The sequence below is a fragment of the Astyanax mexicanus genome, chromosome 9 (assembly GCF_023375975.1).
Source record: "Astyanax mexicanus isolate ESR-SI-001 chromosome 9, AstMex3_surface, whole genome shotgun sequence".
Taxonomy (NCBI): Eukaryota; Metazoa; Chordata; class Actinopteri; order Characiformes; family Acestrorhamphidae; genus Astyanax; species Astyanax mexicanus.
The window spans coordinates 42,172,501-42,194,237 of NC_064416.1; the positions used below are offsets into that span (position 1 = coordinate 42,172,501).

Consider the following 21,737-nt stretch of genomic DNA (forward strand, 5'->3'; position numbering starts at 1 on the left):
TAAGGGCTCTGTGTCTCAACGGCACAGTAAAATTTTTCATGTCAAACAGAATTTCAGTACCTTCATCAACCTTATTAGCATTCATGAGCCAACACACCTGCTGTCCCAGTATCTAGACTGCAGACTGACTGTGCAAAAGACTCTCTTTAATTAGATTGACTTTTTTTTCCCTCTGTCTCTGTTTTTGGCTCCTCACCGCATCCACAAAAATGTCTGTACTGTAAAGCAACCATAATGTAAAGCCACTTTACTGTATAAATACTGCATAAGCTTCCTGTTTTGTATTATAGTCTTGAAGTTTTCTTATTGTAGGATCACTGGGCCTAATTTATTAATTTATTCATAGTTATAGTAAAATTGCGTGAATATATTTAGAGGTGACGAAGCACAGTACAGGTTAGGCTACTGGTACCGATGCCTCCACAGCAAAATCTGGACACGGCATTATCTAACTGTTACAACAGAGCATCAATAAGCAGCACCTTATACATGTAACATGTAACTGATGGTAATCACAGCAGCCCGGTAACAGATCAAGAGTGGAAAATGCTCCTTTCCCTCCGAACGTCTTAAACTGGCAGTCCGAGTAATTAAGTTTAATTAAGGTTACTCTTGTGACATTTCCTGGAAGGCTGCTGTATTTGTATTTGTTGCAGAACTGTTTGTGGTAAGTAATGTTATCTGGATACATGGCCTTTTTTTTAAGTGCCTGGTGCAGCCTGTATATACAGTATGTACAACTTTTTTAAATTTGCGGTTGCAGCTTATATTCAGGTGCACTTAAAAGCCCGGAAATTACAGTAATAGACGTAATTTCACCCCCAGTGCTTCCTGTAATGTTTCAGTTTGTCAGATTGATTATGTGGATCAAAAGAATATTGAGAAGTATTATAGCATTTAAAGAAAAGTGAAGTGTATAACAATCTGAATTAATGTCAGAATGAATAGTTGGAATATATTAAAATTATACAGAACTAGAGACTATGTTTTAATTAAACAATAGAGTTCCTACACTTCCTAAAGTGTCCTAATGACCATGCAGGCCATATGAATATTACTGTGAATTATAGAACATCTCTTTTATATTATTGTGCTTCCTGTAGTGTATTACAGTTCGTGTGAACTGTATGAACTAAAAAAAAATGTATTAACATTAAAAAGTGTGTTTGTTTGAAGCAAATATCCTCACCTCTCAGTCCTCCTCCTCCTTTGTATTTGCTCTTGATGGCGGCGAGGCTGACTGACTCCTCCCCTTCCTCGTCCTCCTCATAGCGATCAGGCTCCAGATAGCCGGTGCTCAGACCACGCTGGTGCTGCTTCTCCCGCATCCGCCTCTGCTGCGACTCACGCCGGATAGAGGCCCGCAAACGCTCCTCCTCTTTCTACAGAGACAGAGAGACAAAGGGAAAAAATAGGTGTTACTATTCCCTACAGGTCAAAAGTTTTTAAAACACTGCTATTTATTTATTTGTTTTTTTTATTAGCAGTGCTGTATGACCCAGACAAGCTGCTTTTTCATTTTCTCTTCTTTAGCAATGTCTTTATTACTGCTGATCACTTCTTATCTGTCAGACCTTTAACTCTTCTCTTCTCTGCTGAAACGGAGACTTAATCCAGTCATGCTAAGCTAAAGAGCTAAAGGCTAAAGTTGTTGCCATGTGGGTCAGCCAAACGTGACTCTCTTTTACCAGTTTTCTTCAGTTTCCAAAAGTCTTTTGAAGCTTTAGGAAACCGTACTCACTGATCTCTGACTTTTACTTTTAAACATTTCAGAATCAGAATCAGAATCACTTTATTTCGCCAAGTATGTTACATATACAAGGAATTTGTCTTGGTGAGAGCAACACGTGTATGACACATAACAAATACAGAGACTATAGACAAACATCACACTACAAAAGAATGAACAATAAACAATAAATAGAATAAGAATAGAGTTAAAAGTTCTACAGAAATAAAGAGCACTGAAGAGTGATAAGAGCTAAGAGCTAAATAAAATAAAATAAAATCTGTACTGTACACATATGAATATATTATTAGAACCGAATGTTTCTGAGGTAGGTTTATCTTAAATATTGCTTAGGAAGTTACAGATGAACATCTGTATAGCTGTGCAAATAAGCAAAGTGCAAGTGAGCAGATTGTAAATCCAGTCAGTTGTGAATACAGTTCAGTGAGTGAGATGTTTGGAGACTCAGATGTGTCCACTGTGGTTAAGGAGTGCTACAGCTCTGGGAAAGAAGCTGTTTGCGTGTTTACATTTACATTACTTTTCTGTGTTTCTTTGTCTTTTTCTAGTTATTATGATGAAAGTGTAAATGTGCTGTGTGTAAATGATGCAGTAACACCATCTGTTCCAGTACGGCTTGACTACAGACAGAGTTTGGATATTAACTTTTTTTTTATCCATTTTCAAAGCTCAGTTTAAGCTGTTAACCAATGAATTGTTTGCTAAAAATATCAACCCCTCTTTTTTAAACAATATATAATTATAATCTTTTTTTTTAACAACATACTTATATGTATAGATTTTATTTTTTTTTACAATACTATTTTTATTTTCCCACATTTGTTCATTTGCTCTTAAAGGACCTGACAGTGTACCGCATGTCATTTTATGGTTACTGACTGGAATTAAAAGAGAAAAATAAAGAAGGTAAAACATATTAGTATAAAAACGATGTTTATCTGAACTTAGTGTTTCAAACGCCTAAATTTTGTATAAGAATGTCTTTTAGGGCTCAGAGTAGTCCATCGATCTAAAGCGCTGACACTATGATCAGGAGATTGCCGGTTCGAATCCTGTTCATGTAGCTTGCCATCAGCTGCTGGAGTCCTGAGAGAGCACAATTGTCCTTTCTATGTGTGGGTGGGTACAGTAGATGGGGCTCTTTCCCCTCATCACTCCATAGGGTGATGTTGATCAGCACAAGGCACCTGTGAGCTGATGTATCGGAACCAAATCGCTGCACTTTCCTCCGAGTCTGCTGTAATGATACTCTGCAATGCTGCATCAGCAGCAGCTTGACAAGAGGCAGAGTCTGACTTCACAGGAGGAGGCATGTGTTAGTCTACACCCTCCTGGTGTGTTGGGGCTTTACTTAGTGCTAGCGGGAGTCCTAATGAGTGGGATGGGTAATTGGCCGTGTAAATAGGGGAGAAAATAGGAAAAATTAGAAACGAAAAAGAAACAGCATTCTGTATGTATATTTAAGTAGTACACATATATAAATATTTTCATAAGGGCTGCAACAATTAGTCGATATAATCGACTACGACTATTATTAAACTGTGTCCACTACAGATTTCATTGTCGACTAATTGTACGTTTGTAACAGTAATGCATTACACAAAGTGCTGGGGACAGAAGCGCAATGGGAGATGGGTAAATGATTACATATTTATTTCACTTTGTCAGTACTCTACATATTTAAACAATATTTAGACATTTAAATGTCTTTTAAATCTCATGTTCAGCTGTTTCTATCGTTTTAAGAGATAGAGGACGTCTCAGAAGTAATCGTTGACTAATCAAAAAAATAATCATCAGATTAGTCGACTACCAAAATAGTCATTAGTTGCAGCCCTATTTTTTATAACATAACTTCGTGTGTGTGACATGAAAAAAAAAGGTTTGACTTTTTGTAGGCAGTCGTGCATGCATGTGTGTGTTTGCGAGTGTAATAGGAGGCAGTTTTCCTCTGTGTACACCACTTCATCCCACAGCCTTCATTTCCATTGTGTCTTGCAGCCGATTTGTCTCGCGTGGGACAGCGTGCGCTCTCGCGTGTTACGTGATTTATCCTTACATAATAAACACACACTGTTTTTACTTCTATTATGTAACACAGCACTGTGTAGAAGCAGCTACAGGTCCAGATTCATCTAGAAGCTGCATCAATGCTAGATTATAGCTTGAATGTAAAGGTGGGCGGGGCATGAACAACCAAAGACTACAGATTAGCCTGCTGTACTGTCAGCGATGAACACAGGAATAGACCTGCGGACTCCATCTTAAAAATGGAAGGTACTTTTCAGTTTAAAGGTTCTACACACTCACACATATCTACTCCAAAAAAAAAAGTGAAGAGGTTCTCCTGTAGCAGGGGGTCTGAACTTATCTGCAAAGAGCCAGTGTAGCTGCAGGTTTTCATTGAAGCCAAGCAGAAGCATGTCATCAGTTGTTTAACAGAGAAACAGAGGCCCTGTCCACATGCATTTTTTATCTGCGTCCACACAAACACAATACAACTAAAAAACTAGCCCAGTAGAGGTAGATTGTATCTCCTACAAATTGGCATTAAAACTTATGTTGAAGAAGAGAACTAACAATCATACTTAAAGCTGCACGATTTGGGCAAACTATCTAACTGCAATTTTTTTTTAATTGTGATTATTTTTAATCCATTAAACCCTAAACCTGTATTAGAAGTTAACATATTTATCAAATATGATTATAAACTTACATAAAATATTCTCAGGTTTCCCAGGGGATTAAAGCAGCAGTAGGTAGGATTTCCTTGATTTTTGATCTTTTTAAAGAAGTAAAATTACAGCTTGAAACTCACTGCCACGCTGCATTGAGGTGTAATAGGAGGAATACCGGTGCTCTCGTGTCTGTGCCGGAGCTCCTCTGAGCTCAAACCAGACTCTAAGTTTGAACTGCGAGAACTGCGACCTGCTTTCCGACCTTTAGTTCTAACAGTTCTACAAGGACTACTGGTTCATTCTTTACAAACTAACATACAGACACTCTGGCAGAAGCTGGAAAGAGACCGAATATGTCTGTGAAAGCCAGAAAACGAGAAAGAGAAACTAATCCTCCTGAAACATTTATTACACTCTACAACTGTAGGGGGAGCCCACGAGCACAAAATCTCAAGCCTACCTAGTGGAGCTTTAAATGTAGTTGTCAGGTTTTTTTTTACATTTCAAGGAGAAAAAAATATATATATATATATATATATATATATATATATATATATATATATGTTTCTCATTTCTGCTGAGCATGGGAGTGATTGTGAGTTCAAAAACTACAATTCACAGCACTCTACAAACGGAATACAAATGCGGTGACATCACTTCATGACACGTCTCTGGAAGAGCAGACTGCGTCTTCACACACGCATAGCACACACGCCTGCAGGCTATTGGCTAATTCAAATCACAACTTCTGCGGGAAAAAAAAAAATAAAAATTCCGTCCCTTCAAATCGCCATTTTAATAATTAAATAATAATAAAAAAAAACATTAATCATTCCGCACTAATCATACTGCTGAGTAACAGGAGGATTCCACAAATCTAAAAGCAGCATATTTTGGTGCATCTGCTGTGTTCTGTGATGTCAAAGTAAAATTTAATTAAGCTATAAACATGTTGTTAATCTGCAAATCTTTTTACATTTCTTACCTTCATTATTTTATTTGCATTTAAATATCCACTACAAAAACTTGCGTCTTAAAAAGAACCACACAGTACTTTGAAGAGTATACACAAGTGCATTTAATGTAAATTGATTTAAAAGTCATTTATTTGACACACTTTATATGCAAATGCACAATAGTTTTCTTCCAAATTTAATATTTAAAGTTTAATATTAAGTTAAATATTAAATACGTTAAATATTAAATACAGGGCTTTAATTTTTTTGGACTAGTTGCGCAGGAGACTTTTATTTTGAATCATTTTATTTCTATTTTTTCCCATTTTCTCCCCAATTTACACGGTCAATAACCCAAACCACTCATTAGGACTCCCCCTATCACTAGTGATGCCCCAACACACCAGGAGGGTGAAGACTAACACATGCTTCCTCCGATACATGTGAAGCCAGACACTGCTTCTTTTTGAGCTGATCAAGCTGCGGACTGGAATGTGAATTGGTAAGTGGATCGACCGCGCTCGCCCGATGTCCGATTCGTCAAATTACATCAATATCTGCCCCGATACCGATATTGTATCGGATCGGTCCCATTTCTAGATAGAATACAAATGAGGAACATAACCCTGGTTCCAACCTGCTCCCTTTTTTTTTTTTTGCAAAATGACTGAAATGATGTTTGTTCAACTGATCTGGTGGGTGGGGCTTTAGTGGGTGGGGGTTGATGGGTGACTGATGTACCAGAGTGATTCTATGCAGGTTTTCTTATTGTGACATCAGAATAATGGAGCATCTAAACGGCTTATAGACGCAAATAATTCCCGACACCAAACTCTCCCTTTCAGCTGATTCACAGAAAACAAATGGATTTCTATAAAAACTTATAAGGGCAGCAGAGACGCCAAATAAGGAAGCTTCTAGAAAAACCTTGAGCTGTTGCAGACTATTTATGCAGGGTAAAATTCAGCGTTAAAAGAGCTATCGCTTTAAAACGTAGAGGTTACAGTGATTTTAGAAGATAATTGTTGAAGAGGAGCGAGTCTGTAGGAGTTTTCTTTATGCTCAGCAGAATCCAGCTCGACACGGAGATATTTCATAACACTGTGACTCAGACTCGGCTCTTTCATAACACTGATCATCGTCTACAACAACACTGCATTACTGCTATTTTCAACATCAATACTGTAACACTGCGTGTGTGTGTGTGTGTGTGTGTGTGTGTGTGTGTGTGTGTAAGTAAAAGAGAGATCGATCTCACTCTCAGCTTCTCTGTGTGTTGGTGTGTGTGCTTTAGATGAATCATCTCTGTTCTTTGCTTAGTACTGATGACAAAATTGTTTGTTTATGTATTTATTTTTGGTTTGTTCTGTATGTAAATGTACATACGCTAACTTGTACAGGACCAGTCAAAAGATTGGACACACCTTCTCATTTAATTTTTAATTTTTTTCCTTACATTGTAAATGAATTGTGAAGTCACCCAGACTATGAAGGAACACATAAGGAATCATCAAAGCTGAACATTCCAGTTTTACCCATCTCTGCTAATAGGAATAGTATTTATATATATATATATATATATATATATATATATATATATATATATATATATATATATATATATATATATATATATAATATTAGTGTAAAACATGAAACTGTAATTTTTTTTTTTGTTGTTAAATCATGTCGTAATGTTGTTTTTGTCTCTGTAATTTTTCTCTGTAATTAATTTATTGTTCCAGAGCCTGGTGTATTTATAGAGCTTCATAGCGGTACTTAGCAAAGCAAACACAGCACGGTTTGAAACTCCTGATTTGTTCTGAATATTCCTTACCTTTATCATCTCATTCCTCTGTGACTCGGGGTCTCGGCCAGCCATCGGCAGGATTCTGATCTTCTGTGTTTTGGAGCATCGATCAGCCAGAGAGAGGGTCATCTTCCTGTGGGTGGCGCTGTCTGTGGAATGGGGCCTAAACACACACAGAATTGTAGAGAATCACTCACACATTTATTTCATCAACATTATTTTTTTAAGTCAGTCTCCCAAAGAGCATGCACAGCGTAGAGTATGCACAGAATTCACTCAACTGAATCCTGGCATATAAAAACACACTGCTGCCGCCGTGCTAAAATCTCTCAGGCACTCACGCTTTGTCTTATACTCGCTGTCTCTTGCTTTCACTCTCACTCACACTGTTTTTGCTCTCTCTCACACACTTTCTATCCCTCTCTCGCTCACTCACGCTGTCTCTTGCACTGTTTCCACCTCTCTCTCTCAATTTCCTGTTCTGTCCCAATCTCTCACTTGCTGTCTCTTGCAGTGTCTCTCTCTCTCGCACCATCTCTCCCTCTCTTTCTCACTCAGTCTCTTGAACTGTTTTCACCTCTTTCTCTCTCTCTCTCACAATCTCCTGTTCTCTCCCACTTTCTGTCTCTTTGTCTCTCTCACATACTGTCTCTTGCAATGTCTCCCTCTCTCGCGCTGTCTCTTGCAATGTCTCTCTTACTCGCGTTGTCTCTTGCTGAGTTTCTCGCACCGTCTCTCACTCTCTTTCTTACTCAGTCTCTTGCACTGTTGCACTTCTCTCTCTCTCACTATAATTCTCCTGTTCTGTCCCACTCTCTCTCTCACTTGCTCTCACTCCGTTTCTCACTCAGTCTCTTGCATGGTGTGTCTGTGTCTTTCTCTCTCTCTCTCACATTCATTACCTCTCTCTCACACACACACTCACTATCTATCTCTCTCTCTCACACACACACTCACCATCTCTCGCTCTCTCTCTCTCACACTCACTATCTCTCGCTCTCTCTCTCTCACACTCACTATCTCTCGCTCTCTCTCTGACACTCACTATCTCTCGCTCTCTCTCTCTCACACTCACTATCTCATGCTCTCTCAAATTCAAATTCAAATGGCTTTATTGGCATGAATTGTAAACAACAACTGTTGCCAAAGCAAACAATTCAACAAATACAAAAATAATAATCAAATTATGACAAAATTGAAGGATAATAAATAAATTACAATATGTGAGAAAAAAAAAAAATAATAATAATAATAATAATAATAAGAAATAAATGTACATATAGTTTATGCAATAATATATATATAATTATATAAGCAGGGTTGTTTAGTGTAGGGTGGGGCTCTGGTTTCTCAGGGTGTGGCAGTTGTGTACATATTTAGCAGATAATCCAACACATTCTGGAATCTCTCCTAAATACAGTCTGATCAGATCTTCCTCTGTTATTAATCTGAGCGATGGGATGGTGGATGTGATGTTCTGTAGGAACTGGAGTCTGAGCTGGGTGTATTTAGAGCAGGAGGAGAGGAAGTGCTGCTCGGTTTCTACCTGTCCGGAGCTGCAGTGATCACACACTCGCTCGGCTCTGGGTCTCCAGTGTTTCCTCTGTCTCCCGCTCTCTATCTCCAGGCTGTGGGCACTGAGTCTGTACATCGTCAGCGTGTGTCTTTCTCTGGGGTTTTTAATTTTAGTCAGGTAATCTGCGAGGGTGTATTCTCTATTTAATGATCTGTAACATTCTAATTTATTAATGGAGGAAATTTCATGAAGCCAGTGATTAATATAGTCTGATTGCTGTGTTTTGTGGATGGTTTGGAGGTGTGTGTGTTTGAGGGTGTAGCAGGTGGTGGTGTGAAGGTGGTGGTGGTGTTTAATGTGTGTGAGAGGGTCTGTTTCTGGGTGTGTGCAGGTATTAAGGTATGCTGTGTGGTGATATGAGTCTGGGTGGGATTGGGACAGGTGAGAGTGGAATTTTAAAGCTCTGGTTATGATGGATAGGGAGAGAGGAAACTGGCCGAGCTCTGCTCTGCACGCCAGGTTCACCGTGCTGCGATGGACTTTTAAAATTTCTTTGCAGAATTCCAGGTGAAATTTTTCTATTGGATTCGTGTCCCATGATGCGTGTCCTTTATAAATTTTAGGTCCCCAAACTTCACTGCCATATAAAAGTATGGGTTTAATAATATAATTAAACATTTTTAGCCAGATTTGTATTGGAAGATTAAATTTGTTTAGGGATCTTTTGATGGTAAAAAATGCTTTTCTTGCTTTCTCTACCAGTGCATTCGTAGTCCTATTAAACCTGCCAGATGCACTTATTACCAGGCCCAGGTAATTGTAGTCCATACAGTGCTGTAGGGTTGTTCCTCTGAATGTAAAGTGGAATTTAGATTTTTGTGATCTGGCTTTTTTTTGGAAAATCATTATTTTGGTTTTGTTGATATTAATGTCTAGGGCCCAATCTTGACAAAATTCTTCTAATATATTTAAATGTTGTTGTAAGGCTTCTGCTGTTGGAGCTAATAAAAGTAAATCATCTGCATATAATAGGAGTTTTATTTCTTTATCATTTAATTCAAGACCTAAGTTTGGAGAATTTTCAAGGGTTGTAGCCAATTTGTTGATGTATATGTTAAATAAAGTTGGGGATAGATTACATCCTTGATGCACTCCACGTCCTTGTTTAAAAAAATCTGTTCTTCTGTTCTCAATTTTTACTGCACATTTATTATCATTATATTTGGATTTAATTAAATCATAAACCTTCCCCCCTATACCAGATTCAAGTAATTGGAGAAATAGTCCATTGTGCCGAATTGAGTCGAATGCTTTTTTAAAGTCTACGAAACAAGCAAATATCTTCCCTTTGGTTTTTTGATGGACGTGTTTTTGAATGAGTGCATCTAAGGTGTAAATATGGTCTGTGGTTCGGTGTTTAGGTAGAAATCCAATTTGACATTTTGATAGGGTATTATGTTCAGTTAAATATTTTAATAGCCTGGTGTTTAGTATACTGCAGAAGACTTTGCCTAAATTACTGTTTACACAGATACCCCTGTAGTTATTTGGGTCAAATTTATCACCATTTTTATAAATTGGAGTAATTAGACCTCTATTCCAGATTACAGGAAAAAATCCACAATTAAGTACTAGATTAAAAAGTTTTAGTATGGCCAATTGTAATTTGGGACTGCTGTGTTTTAACATTTCGTTTTTTATATTATCAATTCCGCAGGCTTTTCCTTGTTTTAGTAATTTGAGTGTTTCCTTTAATTCCTGTATGGATATGGGGTAGTCTAATGGAGACTGATTGTCTTTTATAGCTGATTCTAATGTACTGAGTTTTTCAGTGATGGTATTTTTGTTTGATTCATCTGGAGTTTTATAAAGGTCTTCAAAAAACATTTTCCATATTTTGCTATTTTTAATTGAGGTATTTTTAAGATTGGTTGTTGTAATATTTTTTTTCCATAAATCCCAAAAATAATTTTCTTTAATAGCTTTTTCCATTTTACTACATTGGGTTTCTGTGTATTGATATTTTTTAGTTCTAATTAATCGTTTGTATTGTCGTAATGTTTGAAAATATTCTAGTCGCAATTGTTGGTCATTTGGGTTCCTGTGTTTCCTGTTGGCTAAATTTCGTAATTGTTTTTTGGATGTTAAACATTCCTTGTCGAACCATTTTTCTTTTGGTTTTTGTTTCAATGTTTTGGTTATTAATGTCTTTAGATTTGACTTTTTAGTTAGTTGGTAAAAAATTTTATTTAGGCAATCAGTTGCCAGATTTATGTCTTTTTTGGTAGCTTGATAGTGTGTTTGAATAAATGTATCTAACATTTGTTTAATATTTTCAGAGTCCAGTGCTGTTGTGTAATTTGTGGTACTTTCTTCTGTCCATTTGTATGGTTTAGGGAGAGGGTAAGTGTCCGTGTCTGGGTCGTGTGTGTTGGTGTTAGTTGTTGATTTTTTCAGGTACAGGACTGTTTGGCAATGGTCTGAAAGATATAATTGTGGTAAGACTACGAATGCACTGATATGTCCTGGATTGATGTCTGTGATGGCGTAATCTACCACACTGCTGCCCAGTGCAGAGCTGTAGGTGAATCTGCCCAGCGAGTCTCCTCTGGTTCTGCCGTTAACGATGTACAGACCCAGGCCTTTACACAGCTGGAGGACGTGTTTTCCGTGTTTATTAATTACACTATCATAACTTTGTCTCTGAGTGGTTATGCTTGTGTGGCAGTATAGGGTTTGTTTATGTATATTTGTTGTTTTATCTATATCAATAAAGTCATTTTCTCTTGCAGTTCTGGCATTGAAATCTCCACATAGTAAAATATAACCTAATGTCTGGTAATTATTTATTTCACTTTGAAGATTTTCAAAAATGTCTTCTGTGTAATAAGGCGAATTTTGAGGAGGTATATAAATAGTGCATAAATATATATCTCTATCATTTCCTAATAGGTTCTTGTTTAATTTAATCCATAGATAATTTTTATTATTTTTTAGAAGAGTTATGAATGATCTATATTCTTCTTTATACCACACAAGTATACCACCTGAGTTTCTACCATTTTTAATATGGGCATGTTTTGTGGGGGGTAGATATAGTTCTATGTAATTATTCGGACAGGAAGAATTTGGATGGTTATCCCATGTTTCTTGTAGAATAATTAAATCTCTATTATATATATTATTTATAAAATCTGGATTTGTAAACTTTAGACCAAATGTTGACGAGAAAGAACCTTGAATATTCCAACAACTAATTGAAAAGGAAGCCATCATCAGATAATTATAGGTATTTCACAAAGAGATATTCAATTCATTACCCAACTATAATCATTTTTTCTAATAGTATTAATTGATTTAAGTGTAAATATTAGTGCAGTTGTATCAGTGTAGATAATTTTAAAAAGTATTATAACAAGAGTGATAAAACAAAAATGAGTTCATTAGTTTGATAAAGGATGGTGATAAATTCTCTTATCTGGTTGGAGTGTAGCTGGTTAGATTGCAGCTGGTTGGATTATATTTGGTTGGGATGTAGTTGGTTGGTTGGTTTTGGTGTAGCTGGTTTTGATAAAGCCAGTTGTGGTGTAACCAGGTGATGGGTAGTTGGTTGTGTGATAGCTGGTTGTGTTGTAGCTCTTTGGGTTGTAGTTCGTTGGGGAGTAGCTGGGTAGGGTGTAGCTGGTTGTGTGATAGCTGGTTGGGGTGTAGCTGGTTGTGCTGTAGGTCTTTGGGTTGTAGTGGGTTGGGGTGTAGCTTGTTGTGCTGTGGTTCTTTGGGTTGTAGTTGGTTGGGGTGTAGCTGGTTGGTGTGTAGTTGGTTGTACGGTAATTGGTTGTGCTGTAGTTGGTTGATGTGTAGTTGGTTGGTGTGTAGTTGGTTGTACAATAATTGGTTGTGCTGTAGTTGGTTGGGGTGTAGCTGGGTGTACAGTTGCTGGTTGTGCTGTGGTTCTTTGGGATGTAGCTGGTTGAGGTGTAGCTGGGTGTACGGTTGTTGTTTGTGCTGTGGTTCTTTGTGGTGTAGTTCACTGGGGAGTAGCTGGGTAGGGTGTAGGTGGTTGTGTGATAGCTGGTTGTTGTGTAGCTGGTTGTGTTGTGGTTCTTTGGGTTGTAGTGGGTTGGAGTGTAGCTGGTTGGTGTGTAGTTGCTGGTTGTGCTGAGGCTCTTTGGGGTTTAACTGGTTGAGATGTAGCTGGGTGTATGGTTGCTGGTTGTGCTGTGGTTCTTTGAGGTGAAGCCAGTCGGGGTGTAGTTGGTTGGGGTGTAGCTGGTTGGGTGAAGGTGTGATTCCTTGAGCAACTACAGCAGCATAAGTTCTGGGCTGTAGTTCTGGGTAAGGGTTGAGTTCTAGCTGTGGTGGTGGTGGTGGTTGCCAACTGCTGTTGGGTTGTGGAGTCTGATGGAGTGAAGGGCACTGTAGACTGTAGCTGGGAGCAATAAATGCTCTGGTGGTTTCACTGTGGTGGTTCTGAGAAGAGCTGAGGGGTTCAGATGTTGATCTTGGTCTGACTGTAGGTCTTTTGCGGTGTAAGACTGTGTCTTTCAGGCTCTTTGCAAATAGTTTGACCCCTTTTTGGTTTAGATGAAGACGGTCATAAAGGTGTCTGTGAAGAATCTGCCCATAAAGCACTACTTGTGTGTTGGGTATGTGGGTACAGAGTCTGTAAATGTCTGAGTTGATGTTGTTGATAGTGTGTTGGGCTGTGTCCAGTCTTGGTAATAAAGTGGAGATGGTGATTGTTGCTGTAGGAAATCTCTTGCTGGCTGTCATTGCTGTTTGTTGGAGTGCTTCAGGTATGTTCCTGCTGTTCTGAGTTAGATCATTGGTCCCCGTATGAATGATGATGTGCTGAATTCCGTTGTAGTTCAGGTTTGATAGTTGATCAATGGCTTTGTTTATGGTTGGAGTCCAGATCTTTGTTGAATGTTTTTTTGGGAAAAGACGTTTCATGTCTAATTATTTCCCATTAGAATCACACAGAAATAATACATCCTGTGTTGTCTTCTGTGTGTGTGGCGTTGTGTGTGTGGGTTCCTCAATGTTGAGGGAGTGTGTGTGTTTGTATTGGTGGGGTAGGTTGAGGTATGGTATGAGGAGAGGGTAGTGTAGGGCGTGGGGGTGAGGAGGTGGGAGAGGTAATGTTAGTGGACCTGGTGCAGTTTTCTCTGGTGCTTGTCTGGCTGTGTTGGGGTATCTGTGCTGGAGTGCTGAGCTGTTGAGTGATTGTGTTTAGTTCCTCTGTTATTCTCCGTAAAACTGTCCTCAGATTCTGATTATCCTCTTCCAGTTCTCTCATGGCCTGATGTAGTTCCCGGATCTCATTCTTATGTTGTAGAACTTCAGTGTAAAGTTCTCCTGCTGGTTTGCTGCTGTTGTTGTTTTCCTGAGGAGGGCAGGACAGGATTCTCTCTTTAAAATGAGTAAACTCCTGTTCCAATATAGATAGCCCTTCTCTCAGAGTCCTGATGCTGCAGGCCAGTTTAGGTGTGAGCTCCGGCTGTACTCGTGGTGTTGTAGGGCTGTGTACAGATCTGTGTACAGTGTTGTTCACTGGTGTTCTCTGTGAATCTGTAGTTTTTCTTTTTGATGCAGCAGATTTCTTCATATTTTGAAAGCAGTTTTGAAAGTTGTGTAAGCTGTTTTCAGGTCCCTGGATCATAACTGTACCGTTATGATATATATTTATTGTTAGGATGGGGCATGTGTACTCAGCATCTTCATATGTAGTGATTTGTCTGCCTTTGCTTATTCCGTTTTTCTTTATGTAAGTGAAAGAATCACTGATCACTGTATGCCAGTCTGCAGGGTGATGGGTGGAGAAGAGCAGGTTACACATTACCTTTAGATTGTTCTTTGTAGTGAAATCTGCCACTAAAGTTTCTGGGTTGTCAGACAGGATTTTTGTTTTGAATATTTTCCTGGCGTTTGCTGATTTGACGTGCGGTGGATACTGCACCTCGCTGCCGTTCAAGTATAGCGAGTGTCCGCTGGAAGCGCTGGGTCCGCTGGAAGCGCTGGGTCCGCTGGAAGCGCTGGGTCCGCTGGAAGCGCTGGGTCCGCTGGAAGCGGCCGTTTCCATTTTCCGTGTGTGTGTGTGTGTGTGTAAGTGTGTGTGTGTGTAAGTGTGTGTGTGTGTAAGTGTGTGTGTGTGTGTAAGTGTGTGTGTGTATATGTGTGTGTGTGTTGTTCTCTCACCGCTGTGTGAGAGCGCTGTGTGTTAGTGTTAGGTTAACAGCTGATCGGTCGCGGATGTTGTTGTTAGTAACGGCTGAAGTCCATCAGCTGATCTTCGCGCTCCGTACTTCGGCTGTAGTTCATAATAAACTCTCGTTTTTTTTCCTACAGGTGCTCTGTCCTTTACTTCATCGTAATATCATGTAGATAAATGATAAATCAATCACTCAGTGTGAAAATACCTTAAAAGTTTAGGTTCTGTTTAGGAGCTTACGTTTTCTGCTGCCATTTAAACGCGTCTCCATGGTAACTCTCTTTCATGCTGTTTCTCACTCACTCATCCTGAGATATTATAATACAGTAAAAATGACTCCAGTCCCCAGACCTAAACCACAATACAGTATTAATACTCCACTCTCAAACACAGGGAACTAGCCGTATTGAAAAATGTATCATGACTTTAAATCATTAAATAATTGACAGTAAAATAAATAAGATTTAATTTCGCCAATCTAAAGCTGATATTTTTTTTTACTAAAAAGCATCCAGTAATATTCTTATTAAATATAATTTAGTAGTTTAAGCAGTTACAGTAATGCTGCTGTTTTGTTCTTAATAAAGTGCCACAAACTTGCTCATTGTTTTCGTTTCAACAGTATGAGAATGAGATCACTCGTGTAGGCTGTTAAATAAATAAGTTGTGTGAAAATATTTAGCACTTTCTGTATTTTATGGTTACAATTTAGAAAAAGGTCTCTGTATCGAATTCAAAGTATCGTATCTGTACCAAAAAAAAAATTTAATGATACTGAGCCCTGGCTACAAAACCTCATTTGTATGCAACCCTATTAAAAATGCCTCAAAAACAGTGAAACTCCTTCCTCTGTTTCTTCAGGCTGGACCAGAAGATCCAGGCTGAAACCACAAAATCCTCAAAATCACTGATGGACCCCTGCGGTTAAACTGACAGCATCACTGTCACTCCACAGAACACCCACCGCTCACACCAGGACCGTGGATAACGCGTGTTTACGTGTTTGACAGACTGTGGCTGTGAGTCTGGATGCTAGCTAGCGGTGTCGCCAACACTAACACACTTCAGCCTCTCACTCCCTCACTGAGAGCCACTCCAAGACGTACAGCAGCGACCCACTTCTCTCTCACACACTCACTCTTCAAACAGAGCATAAATAACCCACACAAACAAACAGCTCTCTCTCAAACAGCTGAAGGAGAACATTTTAGAAATATCCGCTCTAAACCTCAGACTAGTCTAATTATTCTTTAGATATTCTGCCTGCATATGCAAGATTCTTATTTTTCTTTACAATGATTCAGACTTGTATCATTTAAACAGTTGAGTAAGGACATGTTTATATTGGTAGTTTTGATCCTGTTGTTCAAAATAAGCAAATAAAAACAATACACTGTTAAATTTTAGTCCTGATTTGCTTTGCATTCCTACTGACCCATTTGTATACTTGTAATCAAACCCAAATAAGAACGAAAACGTTTAATATGACTTAATTTGACTTATTAAATCACTTCATCTTGATATCAGTATTAAACCACATTTTTTATTTGTTTACTGCCATGAAATAACAAATGTTAAAGCTTTACAATGTTAAGGGGACATATTATACCCATTTTACACAAGATAGAATGGATCTATGGGCTATACAAAACATGTTCATTAAGTTCTTTGCACAAAATCACTCTCGTATAGAGATATCTTGCCACAGATCCCTCCATCAGACGAAGTCTGCTGGCTAATCCTGCTCAACCAAAAAGCAAAATGGCATTTCTTCAACTGATCTAGTGAGTGGGGCTCTGGTGGGCAGTGTTGGGAACATTACTTTGAAAAAGTAATTAGTTACAGTTACTAGTTACTTCTCCAAAAAAAGTAACTGAGTTACTAACTGAGTTACTACATTATAAAAGCAACTTGTTACCAGTAAAAGTAACTATAGCGTTACTTTTGAGTTCATTATTCAGATCAATAAAAACAAAGCTAACAAATATAAAAAAACACTTAATGTGCTTTACCTAATTATATGTATGCCCCCAACATGTATTAGTATTAGTTATGTCAACTATTAACAGTAGTTTGATGTAGAAAACATTTTAATGATTAGGGGTGTAACAATACTGAATTCTCTCAATTAATATTATGACAATATTTGAAAATAACTGAATAACTGAAGGGGAAAGGTGCTTATTTATGCTTATTTACTTATTAAAGCTGCTTATATATGCTTGTTGTTTGAAGACTTTGGCATTTAAACAAAACAGGTGCATTGTAGATTCCTTTACATTGCAAATATAAAAGTGTGTGTGTGTGTGTGTGTGTGTGTGTGTGTGTGTGTGTGTGTACCTGAAGGTGAGTTTGGTCTTGAACACTGCTTGGCCCTGCAGTCCAGTACCCTGTCGGATGAACAGATGGTTGTGGTCTCCCTGCAGAGGGGCTTTATACACGTCAAACACCTCATTACCCAGGTGCAGGGACATGCTACACACACACAAACACAAAAAAGAGAGGGAGACAAACATACATATAAAACTTGATTTTTAAGATATGATTGTGCTAAAAAATTAAGCAAAATAAAATCTTCACATATCAGTAACAAAAATAAGCAGGTGTCCTGGTATTTTGGCTATATAAAGTAGCAGAGCCAACATCATACCTCCCATCAGACCATTTGACGATGCGTGCGTTACTCTCTTTGATTTCATTTCCCTCTTCGTCTCTGCGAGCACGCCACCTGATGGTGTTCTCCACCTTCAGCTTCAGCCTCGTTCTTCCTTCCTCATCCAGCATCTCCTCATCCTCAAACTCATCCTCATAGTACTGAGGATCAAACGGCCTACAAAAGAGTTTTATTCAATATCGGCACTGGACTTTTTATTCTTATACACAGACGGATAGGACACAGAAACCGGGGATATACAGAAACCGAGACAGACAGACAGACAGACAGACAGACAGACAGACAGAGACGAACAATCACAGAGACACAAAGGCGTACCAATCACAGAGACAGATAGAGACAGAGACACAGACTTTTAGACAAAGAAAAACAGACACAGAGAGACCAAGACAGACAATCACAGAGACAAAGTCACAGAGAAAAAGTGAAACTGAGAAAGATAGACACAGAGACTTCAAGACAGAAAGACACAGAGACACTAAGATGGCCAGACAGAGAGTCACAAAGACAGTCACACAGAGAGAGACACGCAGACAGGAAGACACACAGTCAGATAGAGAAACACACAGACAGACAGAAAGACACACAGAGAAACCGAGAAAGACAGACACAGAGACACAGGGTTGGACGGACATAGAGAAACTAAGACGGACAGACAGAGTGACACACAGACAAACAGAGACACTGAGAAATATAGACACAGAGACATCAAGACAGACAGACACAGAGACACTGAGACAGGCAGACAGAGAGTCACACAGACAGTGTGTCACACAGACAGAGTGTCACACAGACAGGAAGACACACAGACAGATAGAGAAACACAGAGACCAACAGTAAGACACAGAGAAACCGAGAAAGACAGACACAGAGACAGAGTTGGACGGACACAGAGAAACTGAGAGACAGACAGACAGAGAGACACACAGACCGAGAGACACACAGACACACACAGTACCTGGGCTCCACACTGAGAAAGTTGGGCAGTTTAACAAAGTAAAGGTCACTGCCGAGGTCAGTGCTGACTTTAGGAATCTCCACCTCTATCCGAGTCTCAGGAACTGGCTCCTCCTCCTGCTGTTCACCCTCCATACCATCCTCATTATCCTACACACACACGCACAACACACGCACAACACACACGCACAACACACGCACAACACACGCACAACACACGCACAACACACGCACAACACACGCACAACACACGCACAACACACGCACACACCCTCATTATTTAGAAGGTCAATCCATACGGTCCTGTATTGTCCACACAATAATCATACCAGGGCCTGACCGATATGAAAACTGATGACACCAATTACCACATTTAACCTCCTGTTACAGGAGGATTTTACCAGTCTCTGCATCATTCCTGCTGCACCAATGTATCCAATGTATACAATTTTAGACCCAAACACTTCTACAGAAATGCTGACAATAGATCAGTGTGTTGTCTAGAAGAATATAAAGCCCCAGCATTGAGCTGTGGAGCACTGCTCTCACCATTGGCTGTCCCGGGGTGGGGGGTTTCTCAGCATCACTGTCTGAGGAGATGTCATCTGCTTCTCCAAACAAGTCATCGGCTGCAGTTTTCTTCCCTTCAGAAACAAAATAAATAGTTGCATATGATCATTAGAAGTAAACTGCCTAAATGTGTGTTATTTGCAATGTATTTTAAACTACATCACTACAAAAACATTACTGAACTATTACTACTAATGACAGTGTTTTACGATATGAGGAAACCCTGATGTTGTATTGTTATTGTATATACCATATTTTTCTAACTACAAGGCGCAAAATCCTTTAATTAAAAAAAAAAATAGTAAGCGCGCCTTATAATTGGGTTCAAATTCATCGGGTATGAATTTTACCAGAATTTTTACCACTGCTCAGTACAGTGTTATACAGGAGTTTCAGATTAATTCTCCAGCAGTGTTAGCATTACCCGCTAACCGCACTAAGCACTAGCTCTTTGGCCATTCAGACTATAGTATTATCGGCCTGTAGCCTGCTGCTAGCTCTGGCTAGCACTGCTGGAGCAGCATTAGCTTTACCCGATAACCGAGCAAAGCGCTTAGCCACTAAAGCTCCAGCTTTATTGGAAGTTTACTGAAAATAAACGGAAGCACTTTACTCAAATAAACCGTTTTCAGGAGAAAAATCTGACAAAGTTTTTTTATTTTTGTATTTTGTGAACAAACAGCATTAACTCACCCCCTCTTTGACCCCCGATGTCACTGTCTGAGTCAGAGTCTGAAGCGATTTTCTTTTTCCTCCTTCCCACAAAATCGTCCTCGCTGTCGCTGCCTTTAGGAGAACCTGGGGGGTAAAATTAACATTGGATATTGTAATATATAATTAGTTTACAATTGAACAAAAGACATCCATCTCAGAACTGTAGGGCCCAGTACACAGCATTATGCAACAACTACTACACTTTTAAATAGTTTACCATGAAAATGACCCATGAATGACAATGAACATCTGTTCTTTTTGTACTTGTACTTGACTTTTTACTGTAGTTCACTTTTAAAACACATTGGATCAGTTTCCTCTAGTCTAAGCCTAGTCTTGGACTACATAGCATTCTAATGAGTTTTTTTTTCCATTAAAATGAACATATAGCCCACAACTAGGCTTAATCCCAGGCCAGAAAATGTATGCGTTGTGTGGGCCCACGCCAGGATGCGCAGCCCCGGTCTGTTCCAGCTGGCTTGCATTGGACTGATTAGGCAGTCAGCCGGGACCAGCAAAAAACCCTGCATCAGCCTTCACTCAAGAGAGAGACGCTGACAATAAGGAGATGGCTGAGGCATAATGGACCCAAAACTGTGAAGCTATGGGACTAGAGCCCCACTGGGCTGTGGTTATGTTTTAATTTTGTATTTAGGTGTTGGTGGAGGGCCTTTGTTTTCTAAATAAAGGTACGTTTTGAGTTCATTCACTCCCTTCATACTTCCTGACTGCCAGGTCATGGTGGCCACACCCCCATCCCCAGGTGCGCAATCACAGTATGTTTTAAATGAACAATTTCCATTTCTCTCATGGACAAAAACAAACAAACAGAGAAAACAACTACTGGTGTGAAACTCCTTTGATTTTTAACCAACATATCCACACTTTTACAGACCAATACATTTGTTTATTCTAGTGTTATGTAATGTTGCTCATGCTGTGATTTGAATTATGTTAAATTATTTGCTATACGTTCATTTTAAAATACATAATTATTTTTATTAAATTGCACAACTCACCGTGAACTATGTAATTAATTAATTTTAAATTCAAATGATGTGTGGAAAGTTACGTCAATTAATCACATTGGTTCCACTCACCAGTCTTATTTCCACGTCTTACTTCCTCGTCGGAATGATCCCTCTCTTCATCAGAGTTCCGGGGCTTCTCCTCATCATCCGATTGGTCACTCTTCCCCTCACCACCCCATTTCTCATCTCCTGACTGGGCGTCACGCCCTGAGCCCTCTCCGTCTGAATGGGGCGTCCCAGGGCCGGACTGAGGGGTGCCAGGGTCAGACCGGGGACTCGCGCTTCCTCTTCCTGATCTGTGACTTCCACTTCCTCGCCCAGATCTGTGACTTCCTGCTCCTGAGGCGTGACTTCCTACATGACTTCCTGCTCCTGAAGCGTGACTTCCTGCTCCTGATGCGTGACTTCCTGCTCCTGAGACATGGCTTCCTGCACCTGAGGCGGGACTGCCTACTCCTGAAGCTGGACTTCCTGCACCTGAGGCGGGACTTCCTGCACGTGAGCTGCGACTTCCTGCACCCGAGGCAGGACTTCCTGCACCCGAGGCAGGACTTCCTGCACCCGAGACATGGCTTCCTGCACCCGAGACATGGCTTCCTGCATCAGACCTGTGGCTGGGGCTAAAGGATACATTTCCTGTAATAAACTTTTTGCTTGGTTAAAGATCAATAATAAATACACAAGAGTAAAAAGACATTTCACTTAATGAACACTTAAGCTTTTTGAGATACAAGTTTTTTTCTTACATAGTTACAAGTTACAAGATACTTTCACGACACAATCATTGATCAAGGTTTGGGGATGTCCATGATATATGCTCAGAAATTATCATTTTTATTAGCAATAAAAACTGACAATGAAACTGAAACA

At 39.3% G+C, this 21,737-nt stretch overlaps 1 protein-coding gene and 1 long non-coding RNA gene across 2 annotated transcripts in view; one reads left to right on the forward strand and one right to left on the reverse strand.

Annotated features, from left to right (window-relative positions):
* The window catches only part of LOC125804550 (uncharacterized), a 202,677-nt gene that overhangs the window by 11,016 nt on the left and 169,924 nt on the right, over positions 1-21,737 (forward strand). The window lies entirely within an intron of this gene.
* leo1 (LEO1 homolog, Paf1/RNA polymerase II complex component) overlaps positions 1-21,737 on the reverse strand; it is a 30,566-nt gene that overhangs the window by 4,655 nt on the left and 4,174 nt on the right. The window contains exons 3-10 of the mRNA XM_049483391.1: positions 20,937-21,487; positions 19,816-19,920; positions 19,102-19,196; positions 18,554-18,702; positions 17,572-17,751; positions 17,262-17,396; positions 7,222-7,357; positions 1,190-1,382 (exon numbers count right to left, since the gene is read on the reverse strand). Of these exons, the coding sequence (XP_049339348.1) occupies positions 1,190-1,382; positions 7,222-7,357; positions 17,262-17,396; positions 17,572-17,751; positions 18,554-18,702; positions 19,102-19,196; positions 19,816-19,920; positions 20,937-21,487 (1,544 nt within the window). The remainder of the gene's footprint in view (positions 1-1,189; positions 1,383-7,221; positions 7,358-17,261; positions 17,397-17,571; positions 17,752-18,553; positions 18,703-19,101; positions 19,197-19,815; positions 19,921-20,936; positions 21,488-21,737) is intronic.